A 24,507-nucleotide genomic window follows, 5' to 3' on the forward strand; every position below is an offset into this window, starting at 1 on the left:
CGTGTGCGAAGGTAAAGACTAAAGGGCGCCCTAGTAAAGCCGAAAATTCTACTCGCCGTTTGCCATTTGCCTTCGAGTATGCACTTTCGGGTCAAGGTAGCCACTCACCATCACCTACAATATGTACAGTTGGCACCAATTCACCAAAGAAGATGCCAAAGGCAAGAGTATCAAAATTGAAGGTATATAATTCATTTGGATGATCTTACTTTATTTTACTAATACTCATTGCATAATCGGATTTATTTATATTTTTCTACAGGCATATAAGACATCACTCACGCCATCTGTTCCGACCCACCGGTATACACAGCAATTCAAAGTTAGCATTAGGCCATTCATTACCGGTGCCACTGATGTGAAATCCGACGGTCATTGTGGGTATAGAGTCGTAGCTTTGGCATTGGGGTTGGGTGAAGATGCGTGGCGGAAAGTGCGTATAGATTTATTCCACTTGTTACGGTCATTGTCCATCCTATATGAGTCCATATTTGGTCGATCTCGAGTTGCTGAGCTAAAGCATTCGATTGAGTATTTTGAATAACCTCTTATTGCACCAAAGGATTATTGGATGGACATGCCGGAGATGGGATATGTTATCGCGACATGCTATGGTGTAGTGGTGACCCATGTATCTAGGTCGTTATGCTTAACATGCCTACCATTTAGCGTACACCCAGATATACTAGAGGGATCCGAGATTCGTGAGATTGGTATCGGTTTTGTCAATGACGATCATTTCGTACAGGTACACATTGAACTACATGGTTTGTTTTATTGGATATTTAAATTATCTTTATAGGTACACTTAGTGGATATTTATTCCATATTTATTGAACTCATGTGTAATGCTATTTTATAGGTACACTTAGTACCGGATCACCCCATGCCACCTATTCCTACTGTGTGGACCTTGCATGCCACCGAAAGCGCAAAAATGTGGTATACTAGATACCAACATCGCCTTGAGCAATTCAAAGAATTTGTGTGCCATAGTGATCCATCCACACAAGAACCAGTGTCTCTTGATAGTGATTGATTATGTTCTGGACTTGATGCATTTACATTGAGTTATGATGAGATTATTGTATTATTTAAATATATATAAGTATGTGGATTTAAGTATATATAAGTATTTGGATATTTTTTTTGCATGAACCTAAGTATTTCACATAAAAAATGAGGTGGATTCAATTATATAAATTAACCATAGTATTTGACATAAATAAAACCTTATCTAGTTACGGAAACTACAAAAATATCAAGTTATAATCATTGGCGGGGACGCCGCCTCGAACCGCGTTGGTATGTCATAGTGTCCTGCAAATGCGTCCCCTGTAAAATATGTTGCAAACTCTGAACCGACTGATAGAGGTAAGTAGGACGTGTGATAGCAACTTCTTCGCCCATGTCAATAATCGGCTGGGTAATCCGTAGCATCCGAGCCTCGCGCTCCTAAAAGCCAAAATATGCGAACATTAACAGATGCAATCGGAAAATGAGAAAATTTATTGTGTAAATTTACGTACCTGATAGTATGCAATATCCGATGTGGCGTGTGGGTCAAATGCACCTCTGCGAGTAGGGTTGTGGACGATTGGATGTGATATAGAGGTGAACCAATCAAGGTACCCTCTCACAGTATCCGATGGCCGCCTCACCGGTATACTGCGCGCCTCCTCAGACAACACGTGATTCCCCCATGCCTCCCACATACCAGCTAAATAGTTGTACATGGGTCTGTATGAGTGCGCATTCGAACCTCTAACCCCCTGAAAAACCGCACGTGGTGCAGGGGGGATCGTCTGTACCCTCCCAAACTGCCTAAGTACTCTCTCGGGACAATAAGGCTCAACAACATCAAAACACCTTATCATCCCTGTGAAGAATGCTATACTTGGCAATGGGTGTGCTTGTCTTTGGGATTTGTATGGTTCCCAAATAACCTGAAAAAAAACAATAACATTATATAGTTGAAAACATAATATAATCCTAAATTTATAAAAATAATTGTAAATTACAAATCTACCTCGTCAGCCGACAAAACATCAAGTCGTTGCCGTATTCTTTGCACTGCTTCAAGATCACTGCCACCATCCCGCCTTGGAGTCCAGCGGAGCGCACGAGGGGTATTCTCGGAATAATTCATATCGTACGCTGGACCGAAAATGGTGTGCATGTGCTCGTACACCCAAGCCTCTATCAGTGTTATATATCCGCCGATTTGTTTGACACCAGCTCGAGAGGCAAATCCAAACTGCCTAAACAACCATGCTAGGCATCCAGCGCCCCATGCATAATGGCTAACGGTGTCTAGATTAGTGAGCAGTCTGAGATATTGCACTTGTATCCTTGTGCCAGTCTTATCTACAAACAGGGTACAACCCAATAAATACAACAGATACGCCCGGGCTGCACATTGGATTTCATGCTCAGAGTCGGCATCAGTGACATCACTAAAGCACGTACGTAACCACTCTAATCGTACGTACTCACCACCAAAGTCCATCAACTGCTCTGATGTCTGATCCCCACTAACTCCTAAATATGCAGTTAGTAGATATTCACAAGTAATGTTATCCTCCACAAGTGTAGCCACTGGTGCACCACCAACCGGAATGCCTAAAATGTTGGCTACATCATCTAGTGTGATGGTCATCTCACCAAAAGGCAGGTGGAATATATTGGTCTCCGGATGCCACCTCTCAACAAAAGCGGACACCAACACTTTGTCAACCGTACGATAAGAACACTGCACCAGTGATGTCAACCCAGAATTAAGGACATATCCCTTCAACCGGTCATTATCTGTTCTGGCCCACAACTTCCACTCACGAAGCTTGGTGGTTTTGGACATGCACCTCAAAGGCTCCCGTTCCTAATTCAAACATAACCAAAGAAAATTCACTCATTATTACTGCAAGTTGCACAAGAATAAAATACCAACTGTTAAAGATCATACCTCGTTGTTCCAAATTTCAGCAGCTACGTGAGTTCCATAACTCCTCAGCAGGGACGTGTCAATGGGACCTCCCGGGAAAGGCTCAGCAAGCTCATTGGGATTATCCTCATTGTAATCCTCAACCGGAACTTCAGCTTGTTCAGGAACTGCCTCACGACTAGCTCGTGCTTGTACTAGCCTTCTTCGCCCAGATGCTGTGGGTCGTGTTCTTTGCATATCATCGGCAACATCGGGGACTTCCCCTCTAGATGAAGATGCACCACGTCTGATTCTTCTTCTGTCCATCCTATAATTTCAAACAAGAAATTGAAAATTGTTTTAGCAAATATATGATTTTTTAAAAGCTAAAAAAAAAAAAAAATTTCAACACAGGTGGTTCGGCAGTCAACTGCCGAGCAAAGTGAAACTGTTCGGCAGTTGACTGTCGAACACAGTTCCACCATTCGGCAGATGGCTGTCGAACCAAAATAGGGAAATTCGAAATTTTCCATTCGTTCGGTATCGTGCTGCCGAACTAATTCAATTTGTTCGGCAGGTAACCACCGAACCAATATTCATTGTTCGGCAGTCACCTGTCGAACCAAAATATGGGCATTTTCTGATTTTGCATTCGTTCGGTAGGGTACTGCCGAACCAATTCATTTAGTTCGGTAGATGACTGCCGAATAGAATGAATTCGTTCGGCAGACCAGTGCCGAACGAGCTGCGAAATCAGAAAATGGAGGAACCCCGAAAATGCTCACTCCAAAACCCGAAATCCTCCCTACAAATCTAGTGAAACAGACGAAAAAGGTATTTGGGATGGATTAACTAATTCAAATTAGATAAAAAAAGTATTAGATTTACATTTACAACTAATGTATTTGAGAAACTCACTGAATATTAGAGCTGTTGGGGCAATGGTGGGTGTCGGGGCAATGGTGGGTGTCGGCAATGACGGTGGTGATGAAGCCGGAGATGGGTGTCGGCAATGGTGGGTGTCGGGGCAATGGTAGGTGTCGGCAATGGTGGCTGTGGGGGTGTGTCGGCAATGGTGGCTGTGGCTGTGAGGTGAGATGGGGTGAGGTAGGGGGTGTGTAGTGTAGATGTGTTTGTGGGGGTGTGTGTTTGTGGGGGTGTGTAATATTTGGGTTGAGAGGGTGTGTAAAGAGAAATTTAGACTTGGTTGTGAGATTGGGGTATTTTGGTCATAATAGGGGTGTGTAAAAAAGAAATTTTATGTTTGACAAATTAATAAGGGGTGTGTAGGAGAAATTTGTGTGCAAAGAGAAAAATAGGGGTGTGCAAATAGCAGCACTCTTTATAAACTCTCTACTTTACTCTATTGATATATTTCCAAACATATATGTTATTTTAAACTTCTTATTAAATTATAGGGTTTTTTTTTTTACCTATTTTAATTGCAAACTCATTTAAGCGGATTACCATCCCGTTAATACGAAAGAAACGAAACGAAACGAAACTAAGAAAGAAATATCATGAGAGGATATCTATATAACTCCTTGGGCGACAACCAGGATATATGTAGTACTCACAGGCTCCACATCACAACACAGATATTGATGAAGTTTTGAGTCTATAAATACCAACGCACTCACACTAGCTTGTTCATCATATATAAAAATAAACATATACCAAGTGAAGTTAGAACATTGGAGCTCTTATCTTCTTCTCTCTCCTTCCTCGAGGATTAAAACCATGTTTCCTAATATCTTTACATGTTGCTCATATCTAGAAACTTCAAGGTAATGTCTATATATATAAATGATACAACAATATTATAATGGAATATATATTGCTTGGTCTCATAGTAAATTACTTAACCTAAATGTTAGGTATATATATTATCTGAAGTGATTAAATGCAAAAAATTTCTTTATATATTTAGCACATACAACATCTATGATAATGATGCTGATCTCCTATATAATTAACTATATAATTGTTTGTTATTTGGCCTCATAATAAGACAAGGCTATTAAAGTTAAGGGAATTGAAATTGTATTTAGTATTCACACTCGATCATAATCTTGTTTATTATACCTAAAATGTTTATAGTTGTAATTTTACCCCTATTTCTCTAATTCGTTGAAAAAACAATTTCTATACTCCTCCCCTTCTCTCTTTCAGTCACCACCTTCTCCTCCCCACTCTCCCCCTCCATCCTGTTCTCATTTTTCCATTCCACGGCCATGGCACTGTGACTCATGATCTCACGCTGTAGTTGGTTATTATTTTTCAAGTTTAATAAGGATAAAATGAGAAAATTATTGCTTGCGAAATTGTTTGTGGAGATCGAGTTAGGTGTGATGAACCAAAAAATTAAAAGAAAGGTGCAAATAAAAGCACCTTAAAGTGAAAGGTGGATAAATGATTTTTTGTATGAATCTATTTTCAGAAGTATTATATGGGAATGGTTTTGTACCCTTTATAAGAAACAAAGAAATACATATAGAATTAAGTAGTTAACTTATTTCATAGAAAACTAAGCAGATAATTGATTTTTTGTAATGACTAATGAGAGATAAAAAAGTTTATATATTAATTTGTACTTGGAAAAAAGTGTTGGGTAATTTGTTTCGGCCCAAACCCGAATATCCGGATTAGCCCAATAACAAACCAAAACATTGCTGGCCCAAAGGCCACAGTTGACGCGCAGTTGATCGCCTCAATGCCTCGTGACCTCTTTATCATCATCTCTTTATGAAATGAAGAAAGAAAAAAGAAAAAACTTTTCCATGGTCAACCTGAGAGAACCCACCATCACATGGAAATCCACGCGTACACGTGTCGCAGCAGTTGCCCAGAGTCTCTCTCACAGTCTCACATGCACATGGCCTCCATCCATCCTCCACAGTAACGCAGTAATGCCCATACATATGATTAAGAATTGGTTTGAATTGGTTCAGGAAGAAGAAGAACACCGCCAACGCGAACAAGAGGGAGTGGGACAACCTGCAAAGGCAGTTCCAAGACCCACAGCTGCTCTACTCCGTTCCGTTCTACGGGGATCCCTTGCCTCTACGATCCCACAACAACACCATTTACTGTAATAACAGGTCTCACCTTCATTTATTTTCTGCTCATTATCATTATATCATTAATTAATCATGTAATAATTAACCCCTTATACTCCCTCCAAGCACTACTACTGTTCCTCATCTGTCTGTGCTTGCAATTGGTTTCAGAGGCGGAGAGGTCAAGGCGACGAAGAAAGGGGAAATGGCTGGAAAGGTTTCGAATTTCTCGGATCTGATTCAAAGAGTGGCCGCTTCTTGCTTGCTGCACCCACTCGCCGCCGGCAGGAACGATTCCGGCGACTCTCCCGTCAATCAGAGCTCCGGAGACGAGGACGAAGCGTACGACCACGAGAACGAAGAAGAAGAGATTGATGGAGAAGGAGGAGGAGGGCTTAGGGTTTGGGAGGAAGGGCCGCCGATGTCGAGGTCGAGGTCGACGAAGAAGGAGGTGGTGGAGATGGAGATGGCAATGAGGGAAGTGTTCGACGCCGTTTCGGCGATGAAGAAGGCGTACGTGAGCCTGCAAGAGGCGCACAGCCCGTGGGACCCGGAGAAGATGAGAGCCGCTGACGTGGCGGTGGTGGGCGAGCTGAGGAGGCTCGGAGTGCTCAGAGAGAGGTTTCGGAGAAGGCGTTCCGGCGGCGGAGGAGGAGGAGCGGCGGCGGCGAGTACGCTGAGAGAGGTGGTGGCGCCGTACGAGGCGGCGGTGGAGGAGCTGAAGAGAGAAGTCAAGGCCAGGGAAGCGGAGGTCGAAAATCTCAAGGAGAAGCTCAATATCGTTGTTAACGTCACCAATGGGTCCTCCAATGGCAAGAAGGGTAGGTCTCTGTCTCGAAGAAAAGTTGGCTGCAGTCAAGCTCAAGGTACTAACTAACTTAAGTCTCTCCCTAACTTTGTCTAATGTCTCAAATGACGATTATACCCTTGTAATCGAGTCGAATTTACAGTTGCAGTGGCCCCAGCACCCGAACTGTTCGAGGCGACCATGAGCCAAGTGAAGGAGGCATCCAAGTCCTTCACTTCGCTGCTCCTCTCTCTCATGCGCGCCGCTCACTGGGACATCTCCGCCGCCGTGCGTTCCATCGAAGCATCCGCCGGCGCCGCCGTGAACACCTCCTCGACCATCGCGACCCAACACGGCAACGCCAAGTATGCTCTGCAGTCCTACATTGCCCGCAAGGTGTTCCAAGGCTTCGACCACGAGACCTTCTACATGGACGGCAGCCTCTCCTCGCTTCTCAACCCGGACCAATACCGCCGCGACTGCTTCACCCAGTACCGCGACATGAAGGCCATGGATCCCCAAGAGCTTCTAGGGATCCTGCCCACGTGTCACTTCGGCAGGTTCTGCTCCAACAAGTACTTGGCCATTGTTCACCCCAAGATGGAGGAGTCGTTGTTTGGAGACTTGGAGCAGCGGCGAAAGGTCGTAGATGGAGGACACCCCAGGAGTCAGTTTTACGGGCAGTTCTTGGGGCTGGCTAAGGCGGTGTGGTTGCTGCATTTGTTGGCCTTCTCGCTTGACCCGCCGCCCAGTCAGTTCGAGGCCAGTAGAGGAGCTGAGTTTCATCCTCAATACATGGAGAGTGTTGTCAAGTTTCCGGGTGGGCGGGTTCCGTCGGGTCAAGTTGTCGGGTTTCCCGTAAGTCCCGGGTTCAAGCTTGGAAATGGGTCGGTTATTAAGGCCGGAGTTTACCTGGTATCCAGGAATTAGAGGTGTTTATGTAGTTTTGGTGTTACTAGGATTGTAGTCCTCTTCTCTAATGTTGAACTATGTATCTGATATAAAAATGTGCTTTATTAGAATCGTTCCTTCTTGTAATCAAACTAGGTCTGGACTTGGATGTATAACATCCATATCAAATATGGTTATTTGGGGCCGATCACCTTCTACCAAATGCAGATCAACACCATGTATGAATGTTTAGGCAATACAATCGATAAAACCTCTCACTAGCTCATGCCACAAGAACAAGAATTATTTGGTGTATCCATTCAAATGACAATGTAATTATAAATATTGCGTGACTGTCCAGTAGGACCAGTACAATAGAAGGGAAGTAGCTTCCTACAAACGGGTACAATCGTATGATACCTTCTAAATAAATATCTCTTCAAAAGATCAAATGATTATAATAACAATATAATGCATAAAATGGAAAGGTAAAAGCAATCTAGCAGCGGCAACACTTTCTCCCTGAACAGCAAAAATAATGAATCTTTAACAATTGAAGAGGCACCATCCAAGCAAGAGATGTATATTCATGCTTGTAGAAAGGGGAACTCAAAATCAGGAATGCAGAGTTATACCCTGAAAACATTTTTCGCCTGCCATGGAGAACAAACAAGAGCAAATGGACATCACTACAAGTAGGTTAAGAAAAACCAAGAACGAAATACATCCACAAACTCACAAAATGATTAAACTAACACTATAATGCTTATCTTACTTGCTCCAGCATTATAAACATAAGCACATTCCAAGATCCTAGCCGACCAAAGTTTGGGAGGAACCCTTTATAAAAGGCCAAAATTCCCTGCAATATATCATTCCATGAGTTCTAAATCTATGTCGAATTTGGCCTTTGATTACATATCTAACATTTCAACAGGGAATGACTACAAATGGTACAGAATGAGAATGAAAGTATGGATTAAAACTGGAATAAATCAACACACCTCATACTTCATAGTTTTGATGAAGCAATCAAAGGTGTTTTTGTAAGTTGAATCTCCCATCATTCTAGATTTCACCTGGAACATAACAAGCAGGGCATCCAACCCAACATTGCCTTACTAGCTCATCCATCAAAAACTATATAAAATGTGTTTCGTACAATAACAAAATGTCATCACAATCTTTCACTAGCACACCCTTGTTACAGCCTGCAGTCTGCACCGAATAATATGCAGGTTATGCTAAAATTGCAAAACCAGCATCAGTGATGATCTAAAATTTGAGAACAAATAAGCATGCACAGATCAAATATCCAATTTTAAATACCATATAATCATCATATAATTTTAAATATTTCTTGGATTTTATTACTATGCTTTACACATTTATAGCAGTACAAAACTTATTTACAACTAGTAGCTTTCAGAATGCATACCACATCAACAGGAGAGCCAATACAAACTGCAAAGAAACCGGCACCCAGACCAGCTAGGAGATGAGTGAAACCATTGTCCATGAACCCTGGAATTTTCAAAATTGTCTGCATAAGTATGAAGAATCAGAACCTCATTGGGATTATCATCCTATATATAGCAAATTAAAAATGACCTGTAAATTATAATAATACTGGAACTTAAGAGAGCAGACAATTATATGACCTCCTTCACTTGATCATAACTGGCCAGCTCAGCAGCATTTATAATAGCATTTCGTGCTACATTTGGCCCCAGCCCAGTCCACAGGGCCCCTAATCCTTCCTAAATTTTTGACAAATATTAAAAAATGAAAAACAAATAAGCTGATATGAAAACAAGATTTAAAGAAGAAAGAAGGGACAAAGGAGAACATTGTTCTACTTTAAGAAAGCTAACCTGTCTCACTATAGTTGAATAAGCATCTAAAGCTCCAGAATAACGCCTAGGAACTCCAGTTGGCAATTTTCCTTCAGCTTGAAGTCTAACCTTCACAAGATCAGTTGGATTAGCCACTGTGATAGCCAGAGCACCTGTGGATGTAAAGGTTTGTCGTAAGTGTACGATGTTTAATTTTCTACTTTTTAGTCCAAAGGCAAGGAAGACAGCAACAATAGTTTGGGAACCTTTACATGGCATGTTAGTGCAAGTTGCATACAATTTAGATAAGCAAAATAGTTGCGAAATATACTAACCAGTCAACAGAGCAGCAAGTATTTTATGGAATAGAGGAATATCTCCAACAAAAGCACTGCCAACAAGGAAAAGTTTGACCTGTTCAACATGCAGTTTATGGATACACAGAATTTGTCACAAAGAAAATATTAAACAGATTCGTAATTTCATTAGTGAAAGACACATATTAGAAACTCACAGGATCATATAACCCAATTCTTAAGCCTCCGTAAATACATTGGCGTTGTAATCCTGGAATTATGCCATTCCAAAGTGCTGCTAAACCTTCTTCCCTGGCAATGGTAGCAACAGTACCCAACAAACCCCTATATTTAGGTGAGCCAGTTGCATCCCCTACAGCTGCTTTCTTCTGGAGCTGGAGCCTGACTTTAGCAGTGTCTAAAGGAATGGTACAGAACTGCACAAAATCCATACAGACAGCAAATTGGAAAAGAATATTACTTGTTATATACCAAACTGAGATTGTCATGAACACACACACACAAACACACATGAACTATAGACCTTGTAAGGCTGTTAAACCTCAACTGGAGTCCAGCAGGTCATACCTAAAGTGCTTGAATTGTTCGACTAAATCCTCAAGACTCAGAGAATATTGGCCAAGCCAAGCCCTTTGGATACTAGCCTAACATAGCCATATAACCTATCATATATTAAAGGGATGAGAGAGAGCAATCATTATCTACATCTTTCCACCCTAATTTATCAGTTTGTTTCCGTTAAGCAAATTTTTGCAATTTCCGTTAACCCATCATATATTTTACTTCATATTTTCACATTCAACTATGTTCTTCTTCTTCTTCTTCTTTTTTTCATCAGAACTTTAATTATGCTACAAACTCAGAACCCGAGTAGAATATAATTCATAAGCCGTCAAGGAAATATATTGACATTATGTAAATTATGTTGCACAAAATTGAAGACCACAGTTAGCATTGAGTTTAACATAAAACTCGCATAACCCAAGTAAGCAAATACAATTACAACGCTAAAAAACAGAAATTGAAGTTAAAGAACCATTAAACGCTGACCCATTTGAGCAAATTTCATAAGTACGAAGTAAAACCAACAAATCAACTGAAATATACAGAGGCATTAGCATAAACAGAAGGATCATCATGGATACCTCAGCGAAACAGGCAGCGAAAGCACTGCACAAGAAAGTTTGCAAGAATGAGATCTCAGACCTGGGGCTGAGATCTGCCATTGGAAGGTGCAAACCGACAGCTCAAAAGCCTCAAATCAAAAGCAATGATTGAGAAATGGGTAGGCAAAGTTTTGGTTGAGTAGAATAAAGAGATTGCCGTTAAGGTTATAAAGAAGGAAGCAATGTGTAAATATGAAGGAAAGGTACATCAGTACATGGAACAAGGCCTTCTTTAGCCTCCAATCAAAGCTTTGCAGAGAATTTTACACTCCTTCCTATTCTCGTCGTCATCGTAATTAAGGCTTATTTACTATTTTACTCATAAAAGTAATTTTTAATCTAACTTTATTCTTATTTTGTATCACATTATTTCTTAAATATTAGTAATTTGACCCTATAGTAAATTAAAACTACTCAAGATGGGTCTGCAAAATTTTTTTGTGTATTTTTCTAAGTCCAGAGCTATTTTTAATTAATTTCTAAAATTTGTAAAAATATAAAGTTGGCAAAGTGATACACGATAATTAGTTTCAAAAAGTAATATAATACAAAATAAATCATAGGGGATGAAATTAAATTAGAAGTTACTTTCAAGGGGTAAACTAGTAAAATAAGTATTTTTAAAAATTTATTCTCTCTTGTTTTTTTTTCAATACAATTCAAGAAATGCCCTTTTTGTTTTTGTTTTTTTCCCTCCCCGATTTATTTTATTTTTTGTAAAGTACTAACGTGTCAAGTTTTGAAAAAAGGATTCATTTGAAGTGCAACAACGGAACAAATAATGTGGGGGAAAAGGTACGTTGTCAGTTGTCACTACTAAATACATAAACTTGACGTACGAGGAATCTTATCTATCTTCTTCAATTTAGATTTTTCACAAATTTTTTCTTTTATTATTCTTATTCCACAATATAAATTTATGATCGGAATCGTTTATTTATTATATCTAACTATGAATATCACCTATACAAAAAATCAACTAAATCATAAATTGTTTGGTCATGTTATTGTTATCAAATAAATAAATGGTTAATCAAATTATTACTAAAACCGTCTGTTTATTTCATCATAGTTACATACCCAAACGATTTCCTATTTAGATGATTTTTTGCATTGGTGATATTCAAATAATTATCTAAAACCAATAACTAGTTTGTGTTAAAATCTTGGGTAAACAACCATTTTGGTCCATGTGGTTTGGTGGTTGTTTCATTTTTATCCCTATTTTTTCAATTTTTCCAATCAAGTTCAAAATTAGATTTCCTTCATATGTTTAGATGGTAGAATCGTACACCTAGCCTTAATGATTATAATTGAAACTAGCCTTAACGATTATAAAGATTTCCTTCATATCAAGTACAAAAATATTATTATCGCCGACTTTTAATTGAAACAATTATACATTTGCCTTAACCGTTATACCATTGAAAACTTAACAAAAATTTAATTTTGAATTTGATTGAAACAATTTTAAAACTATAAAAATTTTATTGAAAAAATTGAAACAACGAGGATGAAAATTAAACAACCAAACTACATAAATCAGATTAGTCATTTGGCCTTAAAAATCTACTTATAAAACATGAGAAATCATCATAAGGGTATCTTATAGCCATCTTAAGCATGAAATTAAATTTTAAATATTTTTGAGGTTTCAAAATATTATCAAATCGAAATTGGCAAAATTTTGTTAAAATTTAAAATGTTTTAGTCTAAATTTCTAACGAAATTAAAATTCTTTCAAAATTTCCATATTTTTTAACTTCGAAATCTGAAATTTAATTCTTTAATTTTAAGGAATCGTTGAAAAAATAAATTTCCTTGAGCAACCTCAACTATATTCACGAATCAATCAAATCCCAACCGAAGGTGCATGATTAAACTGTGGACCCTCAAAGCAGGCAAGCCATCCCTAAGTCGTGGCGGGAACACAATCCCACGAAATCCCGCCCAATCGAACCCAAACTTCCGAAAGACGATTCCATTTCCCCCTCACTATATAAACCCTAATTCCCCAATCCGTTTTCTCAAATACTTAAACAAACAAACCCTCTCTAATTTTTCACCTCACTTCTGTTCCCCCCAAAACCCTAACCCGCCCAAGAAATCCCCAAGCCCGGAAACGATGTTGGAGCTCCGATTGGTGCAGGGGTCTCTCCTCAAGAAGGTTCTGGAGTCCATCAAGGACCTGGTCAACGACGCCAACTTCGACTGCTCCGCCACCGGGTTCTCCCTCCAGGCCATGGACTCCAGCCACGTGGCGCTCGTTGCTCTGCTGCTCAGATCGGAGGGCTTCGAGCACTACCGGTGCGATCGGAACATCTCCATGGGCATGAATCTCGGCAACATGTCCAAGATGCTCAAGTGCGCGGGAAATGATGACATCATCACCATCAAGGCTGACGATGGCAGTGATACTGTTACCTTCATGTTCGAAAGCCCCAGTATGTTCTTCTTTCTCTTACTTCTTTTCTTTTTTGCACTAGGGTTTGTTCCCCCCATTTATTTGTTCTTTCAATTTTTTGTTTGTTTGGGGTTAATTTGGTTTGGTGTTTTCATCCGGATTTTTTTTAACTAGTTTGGTTTTCTATTAACTTTGGTTTCTGGCTATTAAGCTTCTTTAATTTACTTTTGTAAATCGTGTTTTGTTTTGTATATAAGAAATTGTTGGAAAGAAAAAGAAACTACGGACTTTTCTTTTAAGTCAGAGAATAATTTACTGAAGATATAAATGTTTTGTGATGAAATAAATTGGACCTGTTTCTTTAACTCCATCTTGGTTGATTTTATTGTTTATACTATCTTTAGGTTTTGCTATGGAGTTATAGTTTTTATGCCCATATGTCATGGCACCTGTTCTTTACATCAATGTAAGTTATGAAATATTGATGCTGATGGACATGGACAAAAAGATAATATAGGAAAAACACTGTATCTAACATTGAAGAAATGTTAATGTATATTGTTGATATTCAATACCATGTTTTGAGGTCTATTTTCTAATTGGTGTGCTTGTTTCTTGTTTTGTTTTTGGATCTTTTCTTTGGGTAATGGACTGCAGCACAAGATAAGATTTCTGACTTTGAGATGAAGCTGATGGACATTGATAGTGAGCACCTGGGGATTCCAGAGGCAGAATACCATGCTATTGTTAGGATGCCTTCAGCTGAGTTTGCTAGGATATGTAAAGACCTCAGTGGCATTGGTGATACAGGTACTGTTTACTCTTATCTCTTCCAAAGATTCATGGGTCTCTAAATTTGGTCTGTTTTTCTTATGGATTTGTGAGTTATTGGTCGATGTTGCTTGCAGTTGTGATATCTGTAACCAAGGAAGGTGTGAAGTTCTCTACAAGAGGGGATATTGGAACTGCTAATATTGTCTGTAGGCAGAACACTACTGTGGACAAGGTATTGCTATTGTATCCTCATAATTGTTGCATCATCCATGCAAAAGCTGTATGGTTTTGGCAGTTGAATGCAATGGCTAACTTTGGCTTTTCTGATTTTGGAAATTGCAGCCTGAAGAAGCAACAATAATTCAGATGAATGAGCCAGTTTCACTGACATTTGCTTTGAGGTACATGAACTCCTTTACAAGAGCGACCCCGTTGTCAAACACAGTTACAATCAGCCTGTCTTCAGAGCTGCCAGTTGTGGTTGAGTACAAGATTGCAGAGATGGGTTATATTAGGTTCTACTTGGCTCCTAAGATAGAAGAGGATGACGAAGAAACAAAGCCTCAAGTTTGAATGTTATGCCATGGAACAAGCTTAAACTGTTGACTTGAACTGCACCTTTTTAAAAGCCGTGTAGAGGATGTTATTATACATTTCCATGAGGTTTTTTCTGCTTTCTCTGTGACTGAGCAAGCAAATCTGTAGTTTAGCAGTCTTCAAATCTGTACTTTAGCAGTCTTCAAATCCATTAGGTACTGTGTTCTAGATTTTTGATTGAACAAATTGTTCCTTTTTTCTTTTCTCGGTTCTTTGCTTCATCTGATTTGTGGTTATCTAATCAAATGACCTCTGGTCTAATGATCATTAATTTCTGATGTCCAGTAGCCATTTATGCTTGATATTGTGGTACTAATTTAAAGAGCCAAATTGGCCATGATCTGCAGTTTTCTTGTTTATGTTTTGGTTGAGTTCCATATTGCTTTTCCGAATGGGTCAAGTGAATAGGTCATGGTTAAGGCTTTTAAACCCCTTCAAATACTTAAGGCATCAGTCTATAGGTTTTACTTTTCATGACTAACCAAATTATGGCTTTGGGGATTCTGGAGGGGATGGAAGGAGTCGGCTGGTGTAAAATTTAAGACTCAAAGTAAATTGTAATGGTGCTGCGGATCAAACCTAGGATTCTAACCGCTAAGCAACACCAAAAAGAAAAAGATTCAAACCCATCTGTTAACTCCCCAAAAACGAACAGCAAAAAATTGAGTTAGCATCAGGGCTGAGGCTGAAAAAGCAATTAGAAGACTTTGTTATAGTTGTTGCTGATCAGGCATACAAGCCCTCTTCCTCTCATTTGCATAAAAATTTTGGAGGGTGCAAATCAAAATCTGCTGCATGAACTCATTAAAACTCTGGGTGGCCTGTTGCTGAGTTATGCTTTATCTACCTCGTTTCTTGGCTTCACTGTAGAGGATGACCCCTGTTACTGTGAGAGAGTAACCCAGCATCCCAGTAACTGATACAGGGTTTCTAAATATCAAAATTGAAATAACCACAGCAACAGCTCCTTTTGCATTGCCCAACACCTGGAAGACCCAGAATATCTCAATGAGTGTGTAGATAAAACGAACCACACAGGAACAATGAGCCATAAATATCATAAAAAAAAGTATAGGAACAAGGAAAAAGATTAGCATCCACTGGGAAACACTAAGACCCTTTTTGGTTCATCTATAAATACTATAGATGAAAACAAAAAACAATATCCGGAAAGGATAACAAATGGACCCTAAGCTGTGCTCGGATAATGTGCATGCAGAAATGAAATGGAACATTAACAATACTAGATTGTTTTCTTCTTTCTAATGATAATACATGATTCTTGAAGTTGTGACACGTTTAAATTCAATGAGATGAAGAGGTTAGAGGGATGATAATTTACCTGGAGAGTCAGGGCACTGGTGTTTTTTGTTACCAGGAAATTGGTCAAATTCACAAAATATGCGAGAGCAGAATTGAATAGTAGATACCATAAGATGGTCACATCATCTCTTGCAAGTGCAATTGTGATCCCAACCACATCCTCTTCCATTATAAGTGATGCAGGTAGAAGGATTACAACAGCTACAGGAGCCATGTACATCAGGAGGTTCATAGAATTAAGTTTTTCCCTGTTAATTAAATTTTCAATATAACAGAATGTTAGCCAAATTGGAGATGATTCATGAGGAGTTGGTAAATATTAAATACTGCATAGTGTTTTGTTCATTACGCTTCAGAAGACAGCAATATCCCTTGAAGCACTGACTTGAGCGCCCTTGCTGCCGTAGCACTAACACACATTATAAATCCAAAGAGATGAAAATTTGGTTCTCCCTTCAGTCAATAAAAAGACAATATGAATATTCAGTAATGAGTCTGACAACTTAAACCTGAAAGATGTCTAACAAAACCAAATTCTTCCATAAACACCAAGAACCTCAAACTTAATTTTAGTAAAATAGTTTTTACTTAAAGGGAAAATTAAATTAATTTATGGCACCGAAATAAATAAAACAAATAAAAATAATAGAACCCTGAAAATTCCTTAAGCAACATCAACGGAATTAAAAAACAATGAACCCAATTCCAAGTTCAAACAGGGAAATAAATTGATGAAAAAGCAGTTCCAATCCAAAAGGAAAAAGCAAGGAAATTAATTTAAAAATGAAAATGAAATGAAAAAAATTAAAGAGGTTGATGATATGGTCTTACCCCACTGGCAATAATAACACCGGTGACAACCGGTATGAGAGTAACATACGTGAGCCAACCCTCCTTCTTCAGAGTCATAAGATACGCGAACACCGCAGTGAAAAAAGGCGTCGTGGCGCCAACAGCCTGATTAAACGACACCGCGAGATATCGGAGCGAGATATTCCCACCGACGACCGATAAACAGAAAATGAAACCGAGCGACGATATTTTGACGAACTGGACGCGCGACCTGATGCTCTGCATGGGGACCACCTTGAGCCACGAGATTGCCACGTAGCTGAGAATGGAGCAGGCGAGCATGTGGCAGAGGGTCAAGAAGATCGGGTACTTGAACCCGTAATTGCTCAGCAAGTACTTGTTCAGCAACAAAACTCCGATGTTGGACGAGTACCATGCTGTTATCAGCCCGATCGTGAAAAACCGGCTCGACATTTTTCGGGTTTAATTAATTTGTTCACAATTAATATTCTTGATTGTTTTAATTTGCTTCTTCGATATGTAAGCAACGTTGAAGGAAGCAAATGGTGGCGTGCATGGATCTTGATCTTATAATTGAATGGTATCATGCAGAGAGAGAGAGAGATGGGAGAGAGATTTAATCAATCACAGACAGGAATTGTAGGATTATGGGAATGGAGGAGACGAAGTACTGGATCTGGGGAAAGACACGAATCTGGACGTAAGCTTTCGAGCTTTAAAGTCGGATGGATATATGTGATGAGTATTTTGGTTTTTCACGTTGTTTTAATGGTTTGTATTTTTTTATTTCTTTAATGTATAGGTGTCTAGGGTGTCATGTTTGATTGAAATAATTCCACTGTGCTCTTCAAAAAAAATAGAAGACAAAAAAAAAAATCACTACAAAAAATATTACCATATTAATCAACGGCTATCACTCGTCCACATGTATATGAATATTAACACTTAAAACACTCCTTGCCATATATAATATGAAAATGAAAATACAACAAATGAAGGTTTGGTGACAGACGGTTACATATCCCTCTTTTTCTTTTGTTTATTTCACCTGATGGTGTGACGCATTATTGTTTGGAAATTAAACTAGTTTTGCCAATACTCAATAGCTTCCTTAAATATATGATTTTTAACATACTAATATGAGATTGGGTTGATTGGCTGCTATTTAATCTATAATAATGTTGCAAAATCTTGTAATTAATGTTTTCTTTATCCTTTTCCAAGTATATCACTACATTAATGCTAATATGAGGGGCAATATATTTAAGAGAAAATCATTGATAAGCTATAAATAAGCTTAAGAGTTTTTTTTTTTTTGGGCCATGAAGCTTAAGAGTTAATTATATGGCTCGACCAATCATTCTGACAATTTGCTTACAAAAGTTCAGAGCACATCTTTGATCCAAAGCCCATCCGCTGGAACCCAACCGCTAATGTAGGGATAAATCTGTCATGGAACCTCACCTTAGTCAGTCATAAGACTCATAACTCACAGCACACTTGGCTTTGTTTGCAATTCCATGGGTATTTACTATTTATTACTTTGATATCCTGATTACAAATTTACAGCTGACCGTCTTAGATCAACTACATAGAAAAAAAAATGCATTATTTTTTTTAACCGGGTAAATAAGAGCATTGTTTCTATGGCCACAGTGGTGCGACATTGGAACAAAAGCAGCGTTTATGGTACCATTCTAAAATTGGAAATGCAATGACTTTAAGGTGAGAAAAAAAAAATAATAATCCATAGTCAAGACACAAGTTGTGGAAATTTACTCAAGAGGGTTTTCATTTTTTTTTCTTCTTCAATTTGTATCTGAAAATTTCATCAGGCTAACGGCCCATGTGACCATGTCTGACACTTTTGCAAAATTAATTACACATTCCTTAAGGCTGTCTATTCTCTTCAACCGAAAAAAAAAACACAATAACAAAAACAAATGAAGCAGAAGAACGGTAAGTGGTGGACCATATTGTTGAGGATATGTGACATGTGAACATTTTCATCCCCGAACTTTTAATGACGAATATAAGGAGACGGTAATTGTGAGGACGAAACCTGAGGAAAATGATCAGGATGATTGCCTCCAATCTTCACCAGCATAAAACGCGTCGTCCCCAAGCTCTTCCTCAATTCGAAGCAACTGCAAGAAACTTTGGCCCATCAGCTCCATTATACCAAGACATATGACTGCATATCTATATATATAATATATAGCTCTGAAAAATGTAGACCAGAGATGGTTGGACCTTTTTGGCAAACTGACTATATGGGTCATAATAGTCATGACTCTTGAGGTTTCTGTAGTCGATACTTCTTACTACTAAAATTCAACAGATTCTTATAGTGTATGTGTCAGAAAGTGACAGTAAAGAATACAGGAATTTTGTTAGCAGATAAATACACTGCATTGTCTGAGACCAACTTGCCTCCTATTAATACAGCTTGATATCAAGGGATGCTGTATCAGAAAATTAAGAAAATAAAAGCATGGAAACTAGTAAAAAAAGAAATTTTCACCCACGAGAGGAGAGGATTCACCATGAAAGACATGTTTTGAATTGTATGCAATGTAAGATATTTCCCCGAAGTTGTATTGGTTCCACCTTGCCCTTGGACAATACCAAGGCTTACTTGTTTTTATAACATAAGCTATGCGAAAGGAAACTATCATAAATCGAATATGCAAACAAAAAGTAATTCACATACTTCCATACAGAATTGCATCATAAGTGTCAATACCAAGAACTTGTTAAACATAGGGATGATGCTAACAGAACTCATACCATTTCCTATAGACCTCTAAGATTTAGAAACACAAGGAAGAATTGTAGACATAGTAAGTGAATATGAAAGTGGACCTGGTTATACTTAGCCAGCCGCTCGCCTCTGCAAGGAGCACCAGCTTTGATCTGACCTGTAGAGAGACCAACAGCTAAATCGGCTATGAAGGAATCTTCAGTTTCACCACATCTATGAGATGTCACCACTCCCCAGTGGGCATCCTTTGCCAGCTTCACCACTTCAATGGCCTCAGTCACTGTCCCAATCTGGTTGATCTGAATTTGAATCATAAATTCATCAGTTTCCTCAATCTTAGTCTCTCATTTTAAACAAAATAAAAAATAATTGTACTATCAATATTAAAACCAGTTCCTTTTTTTTGGACTGAATTAAAACACAGTTCATTACAGTACAACAATAACAAATAACAGAACTAACACCTAGACAGAAAAAAACACCCTCATATTTCATCCAAATATAAGCTAAATACCTTTACAAGAAGAGCATTACAAGTGGACTCCTCTATTGCTCTCTTAATACGTGTTGGATTTGACATTAACAAGTCATCTCCAACTACCTGCAAAACCATCCAGTCTTCGAATTAAAACATCTAGCCATATCTAGGGTGTAACGTACAAAGACTCCTAGGGGCATCCAACAGACCAACTAACTATTTTTTACAGGCAAGATCCTAAATTTCTTAGCCACAATAATAGGCAAGCCTGCCAAATTATTTTTATAAGTTATTGGATGAAGAATATAACTATATGATATATCCTACAGAAAATGCAATTTAGGAAGGTAAATTAAGTAGTCACTAGCCTCTATATCTAGTTACTTTATTGATTAATACCCTCTCTGGTCAAAGCTAATTTCCAGCAAAGAATGCAAGGACGAGGACTGTAAATATGTCACCAACAAAAAAACACAAACAAACCTGACAGAGTCCAAGACTAGAAAAACGCTTGGTGTGTTCCCAATCCTCCTTATCAAATGGATCTTCAATTGATACGATTGGGTACTCTAAGACCCCAAACACAGGGAAAAAGGGAAAAAGAGTTAAAGTCACAGTGAAACAACAAACACACAAATATTGAGAAACATATAAAGAAAAAATGATGTACCAATACAAAGTTCTTTATACATCTGAAGCATATCTTCTCCCGACTTGAAATTTTGTCCTGACTTATTCGGTGTTTTGTTGTTCAGGTCATACTTTGTACCTGTATCATGGGGAAACAGAAAGCAAAATACCAGCCATTAAAGCAAGCACTGTTATTGCACATGGGCACATCCGTGACAAACTGTAGCTGGACACAGATGCACTGACAGGCAATATTATCTAGGTAAAAGAAGTGTGTTTTACTTGTGCATTGAAAATTGTACAAAATAATAAAGTATACATGCATTCATGTTCTTTAAAAAAAAAAATCATTACTACACATTAGTCTTGGCTCTCCACCATGAATACATAAGATGTATTTATTTTCCCCATGTACTTATGTTACAGAAAGACCAAATATCAAGAAAGATCCATCACCTATGCAAAATTCAGTAGCAGCAACATCAATTGCTATTTTTATTTGCTCAGTATAACCTGTTCTACTGATAGCCTCTTTTACAAGATCCAGGCCTTCTTTAAAGCTGCCAACAGATATAGAATATAATCAAATACAGGTATAACATATAACCTTTTACTAAATTGAACCTTTTCTTAAAGGCCAGAAAGCAACAACAGCACATTATAGTAGTTAAGCAGAAGTAAAATAATGTTCAAGTTATAAGAGCTTCTAAGATGGTTTTCCTTGGAAAATACTTTTCTTTCCTCTTGTAAGGCAGTTTGAGGGCGGTTCACATTAGGTAAAGAAACTACCCGGCGCTACAGTCATACATATACTTGCCTGGAGAGGTTGGGAGTAAAACCACCATCTTCACCAACATTGCATCCATGTGCGCCATATTTTTCTGTAATAACAGCCTGCTCTTTTTATAAACAATAATAACAATCAATAATAATGGGACATGATGGCATCTCCTTGTTCACATCTCAGATATTTTCAAGTCCATAGGAGCAAAAGCTGAACGTAATCTCAAAAGCTAAACAGCTCAGAAGAAAAAAATACCTTCAAGTGATGAAAGGTTTCAGATCCCATTTGCAATGCCTCCTCAAACCTGTTAGCTCCAATTGGGAGAATCATAATTTCCTGAACATTTCAAGCCAAGTTTAGAATCCATATAAATTAGGACATGCCACAAATACTAGAAAGCTTACACCTTTAAAAAATATATATTATCATCTACAACACTAAGCAGCCTCAGCAGGCATAAAAACAATATATAGAATAGAGAAAGAGAACATTAAGCAGTGGTTGCTGAAACAATCACATTAATAGTGTCCTAAAAACTGAATGCCACTGTAGTTCGATGCCGAAAACCCAATGGTTTAAGCATTTTAAATTCTGACCAATACAAATACTCATAATAACAAATGGTCCAAATCTTGAAACCTCTCTCCTCCCATAAATCACAACCCAAAACAGAAAAATCTGCAAAGAACATTAAAGCTTACCAGAGCATACCTGAATAGCCAGATTATTCCCAGCATGCTTTCCTCCACTTATAACAGTGAAAGCAGGAACAGGCAGTGTCAGGTTGTTTTTTCCAGAGAGGTCGGCAATATGTTTGTACAGTGGAACCTAATGTTTATCTTTTCTCAGAAACTTTGAGGGGGAAACGTATACAATTTTTAGCAGTATTTAGGAAATAATAATAGAAAATAGTCATGCCTCCTTTTGAGCAGCTCCAGCTTTGCAAGCAGCAATTGACACAGCTAATATGGCATTTACTCCAAGTTCACCCTGAAAGATGATTTCAGAAGAATCACAACACTTCTAAAGAAAAAAAAAGGAGATAGAAAGAAGCAACCTAAATAGTCTTTTTTTTTTACTACATAAGAGAAAACACACAACACATTGCGTATCCTTTGGCCAACAAGGAAATCATATACTCCAAAATCAACTAGACTCAGAAATTAATAGCAGCAAAATCAAGAATAAGATTACAAATGCTTAAATTATTTTTTTTCAGAGTTCCAGCTATGCAGAATTTGGAAAAAAATTATGAGAGAGATGTAGGCTATACATGGTTTTCTATGCTAGACAAAGAGAATCATAGCATTCTACCAGACACCATACTAGATAACAGAAATGCAATTTTATGAAAGCACCAAAATGTGCTACTAACTAATACCGAAATAGCGCATAGCAGAATCAGAAATTGGCTAAATCACATCAAGTCACACTGGAAAAACGAAAATAGTACCTTCTTTTCTGTTTTATCCAGGTCAATCATTGCCTGATCAATCTGTGACTGAAGCGTAGGATCCATGCCAATCAATGCTTGAGATATTTTCTCATTGACATTCTTAACAGCTCTAGTCACACCATTTCCAAGATACAATCCCTTGTCCCCATCTCGCAATTCAACAGCCTCATACCTGGTTTTAAAAGTAAAATTTGCAATTCAACGGCTCAATTACATAAATAATTATTCTCAGAATCTTATAATTTCGAATGAGATGGAGTTCAAATATTATAGTCTACGAGAGGCAATATTACATGTACAGTAATATTCTCCGCAACACAATAAAAATTCAATCTTTAATCCTAAAAAGCATTCCACACGCAAAAATACAACAATTATAATTTATACACTTCAAGGTTTGTGACGTTTGTCTGCAAATTATTTAAAAAAAAATAGAATAATATAAAAAGAGAGAGAGCATGAAAGGGAAGCTTACATTCCACTAAGATCGGAACTAGGAGCTGAAGCACGAAACATGCCTTTGTTAGTGTAGAGGTCCACTTCAACAGTCGGAATTCCTCTGCTATCGAGGATCTGCCGAGCGTTAACCTTCGTTATCACTGAAGGAATCGCTTTCTTCATATGATTCGACTGTGTTGTTCATTTCATAACAGCGACAAAATCAACACAAATAGAACAGGAACTCCATGTAAAAATCAAATAAAATTAATCTAGAAACTACAATTTCTCTCTTTTTTTTTAAATGTTCCTTCATTTTCCGAGGAACCAAACACAATCACACAGGAGAATGTGTGTGTGTGAGAGAGAGACTGAGAGAGAGAGAGAGAGAGAGAGAGAAGATTTACGATGAAGAGGACGGGATCGGGGGTCTTGGCCCTAACGGCGGCATTGACGGCGTCTTCAATTTTCCGAGAGAGCATGTGGTTATCCAAATACTCCTGCACCGACATTTTCTTCTTCTTCTTCTTCTTTTGAGAGAGAACTTGTTTGGTTGCTGGGAATGTGTTTTCAGATTTGAGCTCTCCACTGAGCACTAATTGATTCTAAATTTTACAGAGAGAGAGAGAGAGAGAGAGAAGCTAGGACTTTCTGAAGAGGGAAGACTGCGCGCCTAGGTTCGAATATTCTTGTGCTTCTTTACGCTCTGAGCCTTCAAAGCTCCGGTTCCGGGGTTTTACCGTGCAGTGAAGCGTGAACCGAGAGCAGAGTATCCGCTTTGCCCTTTGTCAATGACTGTATGCAAATCTAACAAATTCTGTTATCTATCACTGCATCAGCAGAGTATAGCAAACGCATCGTTTTTTACTGTATGCAATGAAATTATTTTAACGAAAACGACATTTCTGTAGTAAACATTAAATTATTTTAACTAAAAACATAGAAAATTACTTATCTGATTCATTTTATGAGTAAAACGGATCGATGAAAGTTAGAGTCAAGATTATAGTCAACCTCTGACGTTATAAATAATTGAATAGGTTGGTAACTTGGTAAGTTGGTCTGCATGAA

The 24,507-nt window shown here is 38.3% G+C and overlaps 5 protein-coding genes and 1 long non-coding RNA gene across 7 annotated transcripts; 3 read left to right on the forward strand and 3 right to left on the reverse strand.

The window, feature by feature from the left end:
* The first annotated feature begins 578 nt into the window (after positions 1 to 578).
* On the forward strand, positions 579 to 1,154 carry LOC147296433 (uncharacterized). The gene is made up of 2 exons (XR_015121322.1): positions 579 to 748; positions 863 to 1,154. It is a non-coding gene; the product is annotated as an uncharacterized LOC147296433 (long non-coding RNA).
* Positions 1,155 to 5,686: 4,532 nt separating this feature from the next.
* On the forward strand, positions 5,687 to 7,788 carry GIL1 (glucose-6-phosphate isomerase, putative (DUF641)). The gene is made up of 3 exons (XM_086244178.1): positions 5,687 to 6,021; positions 6,151 to 6,845; positions 6,930 to 7,788. Exons 2-3 carry the CDS (start codon positions 6,185 to 6,187, stop codon positions 7,694 to 7,696), a joined length of 1,428 nt encoding a protein of 475 aa, XP_086100304.1. The 5' UTR covers positions 5,687 to 6,021; positions 6,151 to 6,184; the 3' UTR covers positions 7,697 to 7,788.
* A 152-nt stretch (positions 7,789 to 7,940) lies between these two features.
* On the reverse strand, positions 7,941 to 11,160 carry UCP2 (uncoupling protein 2). 2 transcript variants are annotated; one of them, XM_086244188.1, is made up of 9 exons: positions 10,955 to 11,160; positions 10,007 to 10,225; positions 9,828 to 9,906; positions 9,532 to 9,665; positions 9,319 to 9,417; positions 9,096 to 9,200; positions 8,662 to 8,736; positions 8,433 to 8,519; positions 7,941 to 8,310 (listed from the first exon to the last, which is right to left on the reverse strand). In XM_086244188.1, the coding sequence occupies exons 1-9, from the start codon at positions 11,033 to 11,035 to the stop codon at positions 8,287 to 8,289; spliced, it is 903 nt and encodes a 300-aa protein (XP_086100314.1). In that variant the 5' UTR covers positions 11,036 to 11,160; the 3' UTR covers positions 7,941 to 8,286. The 2 variants fall into 2 exon arrangements, with proteins under 2 accessions (XP_086100314.1, XP_086100318.1); XM_086244192.1 differs by lacking the exons at positions 7,941 to 8,310; positions 8,433 to 8,519 and having other exon boundaries at positions 8,736 to 8,875.
* A 1,766-nt stretch (positions 11,161 to 12,926) lies between these two features.
* On the forward strand, positions 12,927 to 15,025 carry PCNA2 (proliferating cell nuclear antigen 2). The gene is made up of 4 exons (XM_086252177.1): positions 12,927 to 13,419; positions 14,037 to 14,189; positions 14,288 to 14,385; positions 14,496 to 15,025. Exons 1-4 carry the CDS (start codon positions 13,101 to 13,103, stop codon positions 14,724 to 14,726), a joined length of 801 nt encoding a protein of 266 aa, XP_086108303.1. The 5' UTR covers positions 12,927 to 13,100; the 3' UTR covers positions 14,727 to 15,025.
* Positions 15,026 to 15,531: 506 nt separating this feature from the next.
* On the reverse strand, positions 15,532 to 17,339 carry LOC147296437 (putative sugar phosphate/phosphate translocator At3g11320). Its single transcript, XM_086236005.1, has 4 exons — positions 16,905 to 17,339; positions 16,423 to 16,526; positions 16,093 to 16,321; positions 15,532 to 15,736 (listed from the first exon to the last, which is right to left on the reverse strand). The coding sequence occupies exons 1-4, from the start codon at positions 17,337 to 17,339 to the stop codon at positions 15,590 to 15,592; spliced, it is 915 nt and encodes a 304-aa protein (XP_086092131.1). The 3' UTR covers positions 15,532 to 15,589.
* Positions 17,340 to 18,651: 1,312 nt separating this feature from the next.
* On the reverse strand, positions 18,652 to 24,213 carry ENOC (cytosolic enolase). Its single transcript, XM_086236003.1, has 13 exons — positions 23,844 to 24,213; positions 23,474 to 23,628; positions 22,996 to 23,170; positions 22,461 to 22,532; positions 22,254 to 22,370; positions 21,798 to 21,878; positions 21,576 to 21,652; positions 21,215 to 21,318; positions 20,799 to 20,897; positions 20,612 to 20,697; positions 20,165 to 20,251; positions 19,752 to 19,949; positions 18,652 to 19,033 (listed from the first exon to the last, which is right to left on the reverse strand). Exons 1-13 carry the CDS (start codon positions 23,946 to 23,948, stop codon positions 18,962 to 18,964), a joined length of 1,428 nt encoding a protein of 475 aa, XP_086092129.1. The 5' UTR covers positions 23,949 to 24,213; the 3' UTR covers positions 18,652 to 18,961.
* Positions 24,214 to 24,507: the final 294 nt, after the last annotated feature.

The sequence above is a fragment of the Dryas octopetala genome, chromosome 1 (genome assembly GCF_963921425.1).
Source record: "Dryas octopetala chromosome 1, drDryOcto1.1, whole genome shotgun sequence".
Taxonomy (NCBI): Eukaryota; Viridiplantae; Streptophyta; class Magnoliopsida; order Rosales; family Rosaceae; genus Dryas; species Dryas octopetala.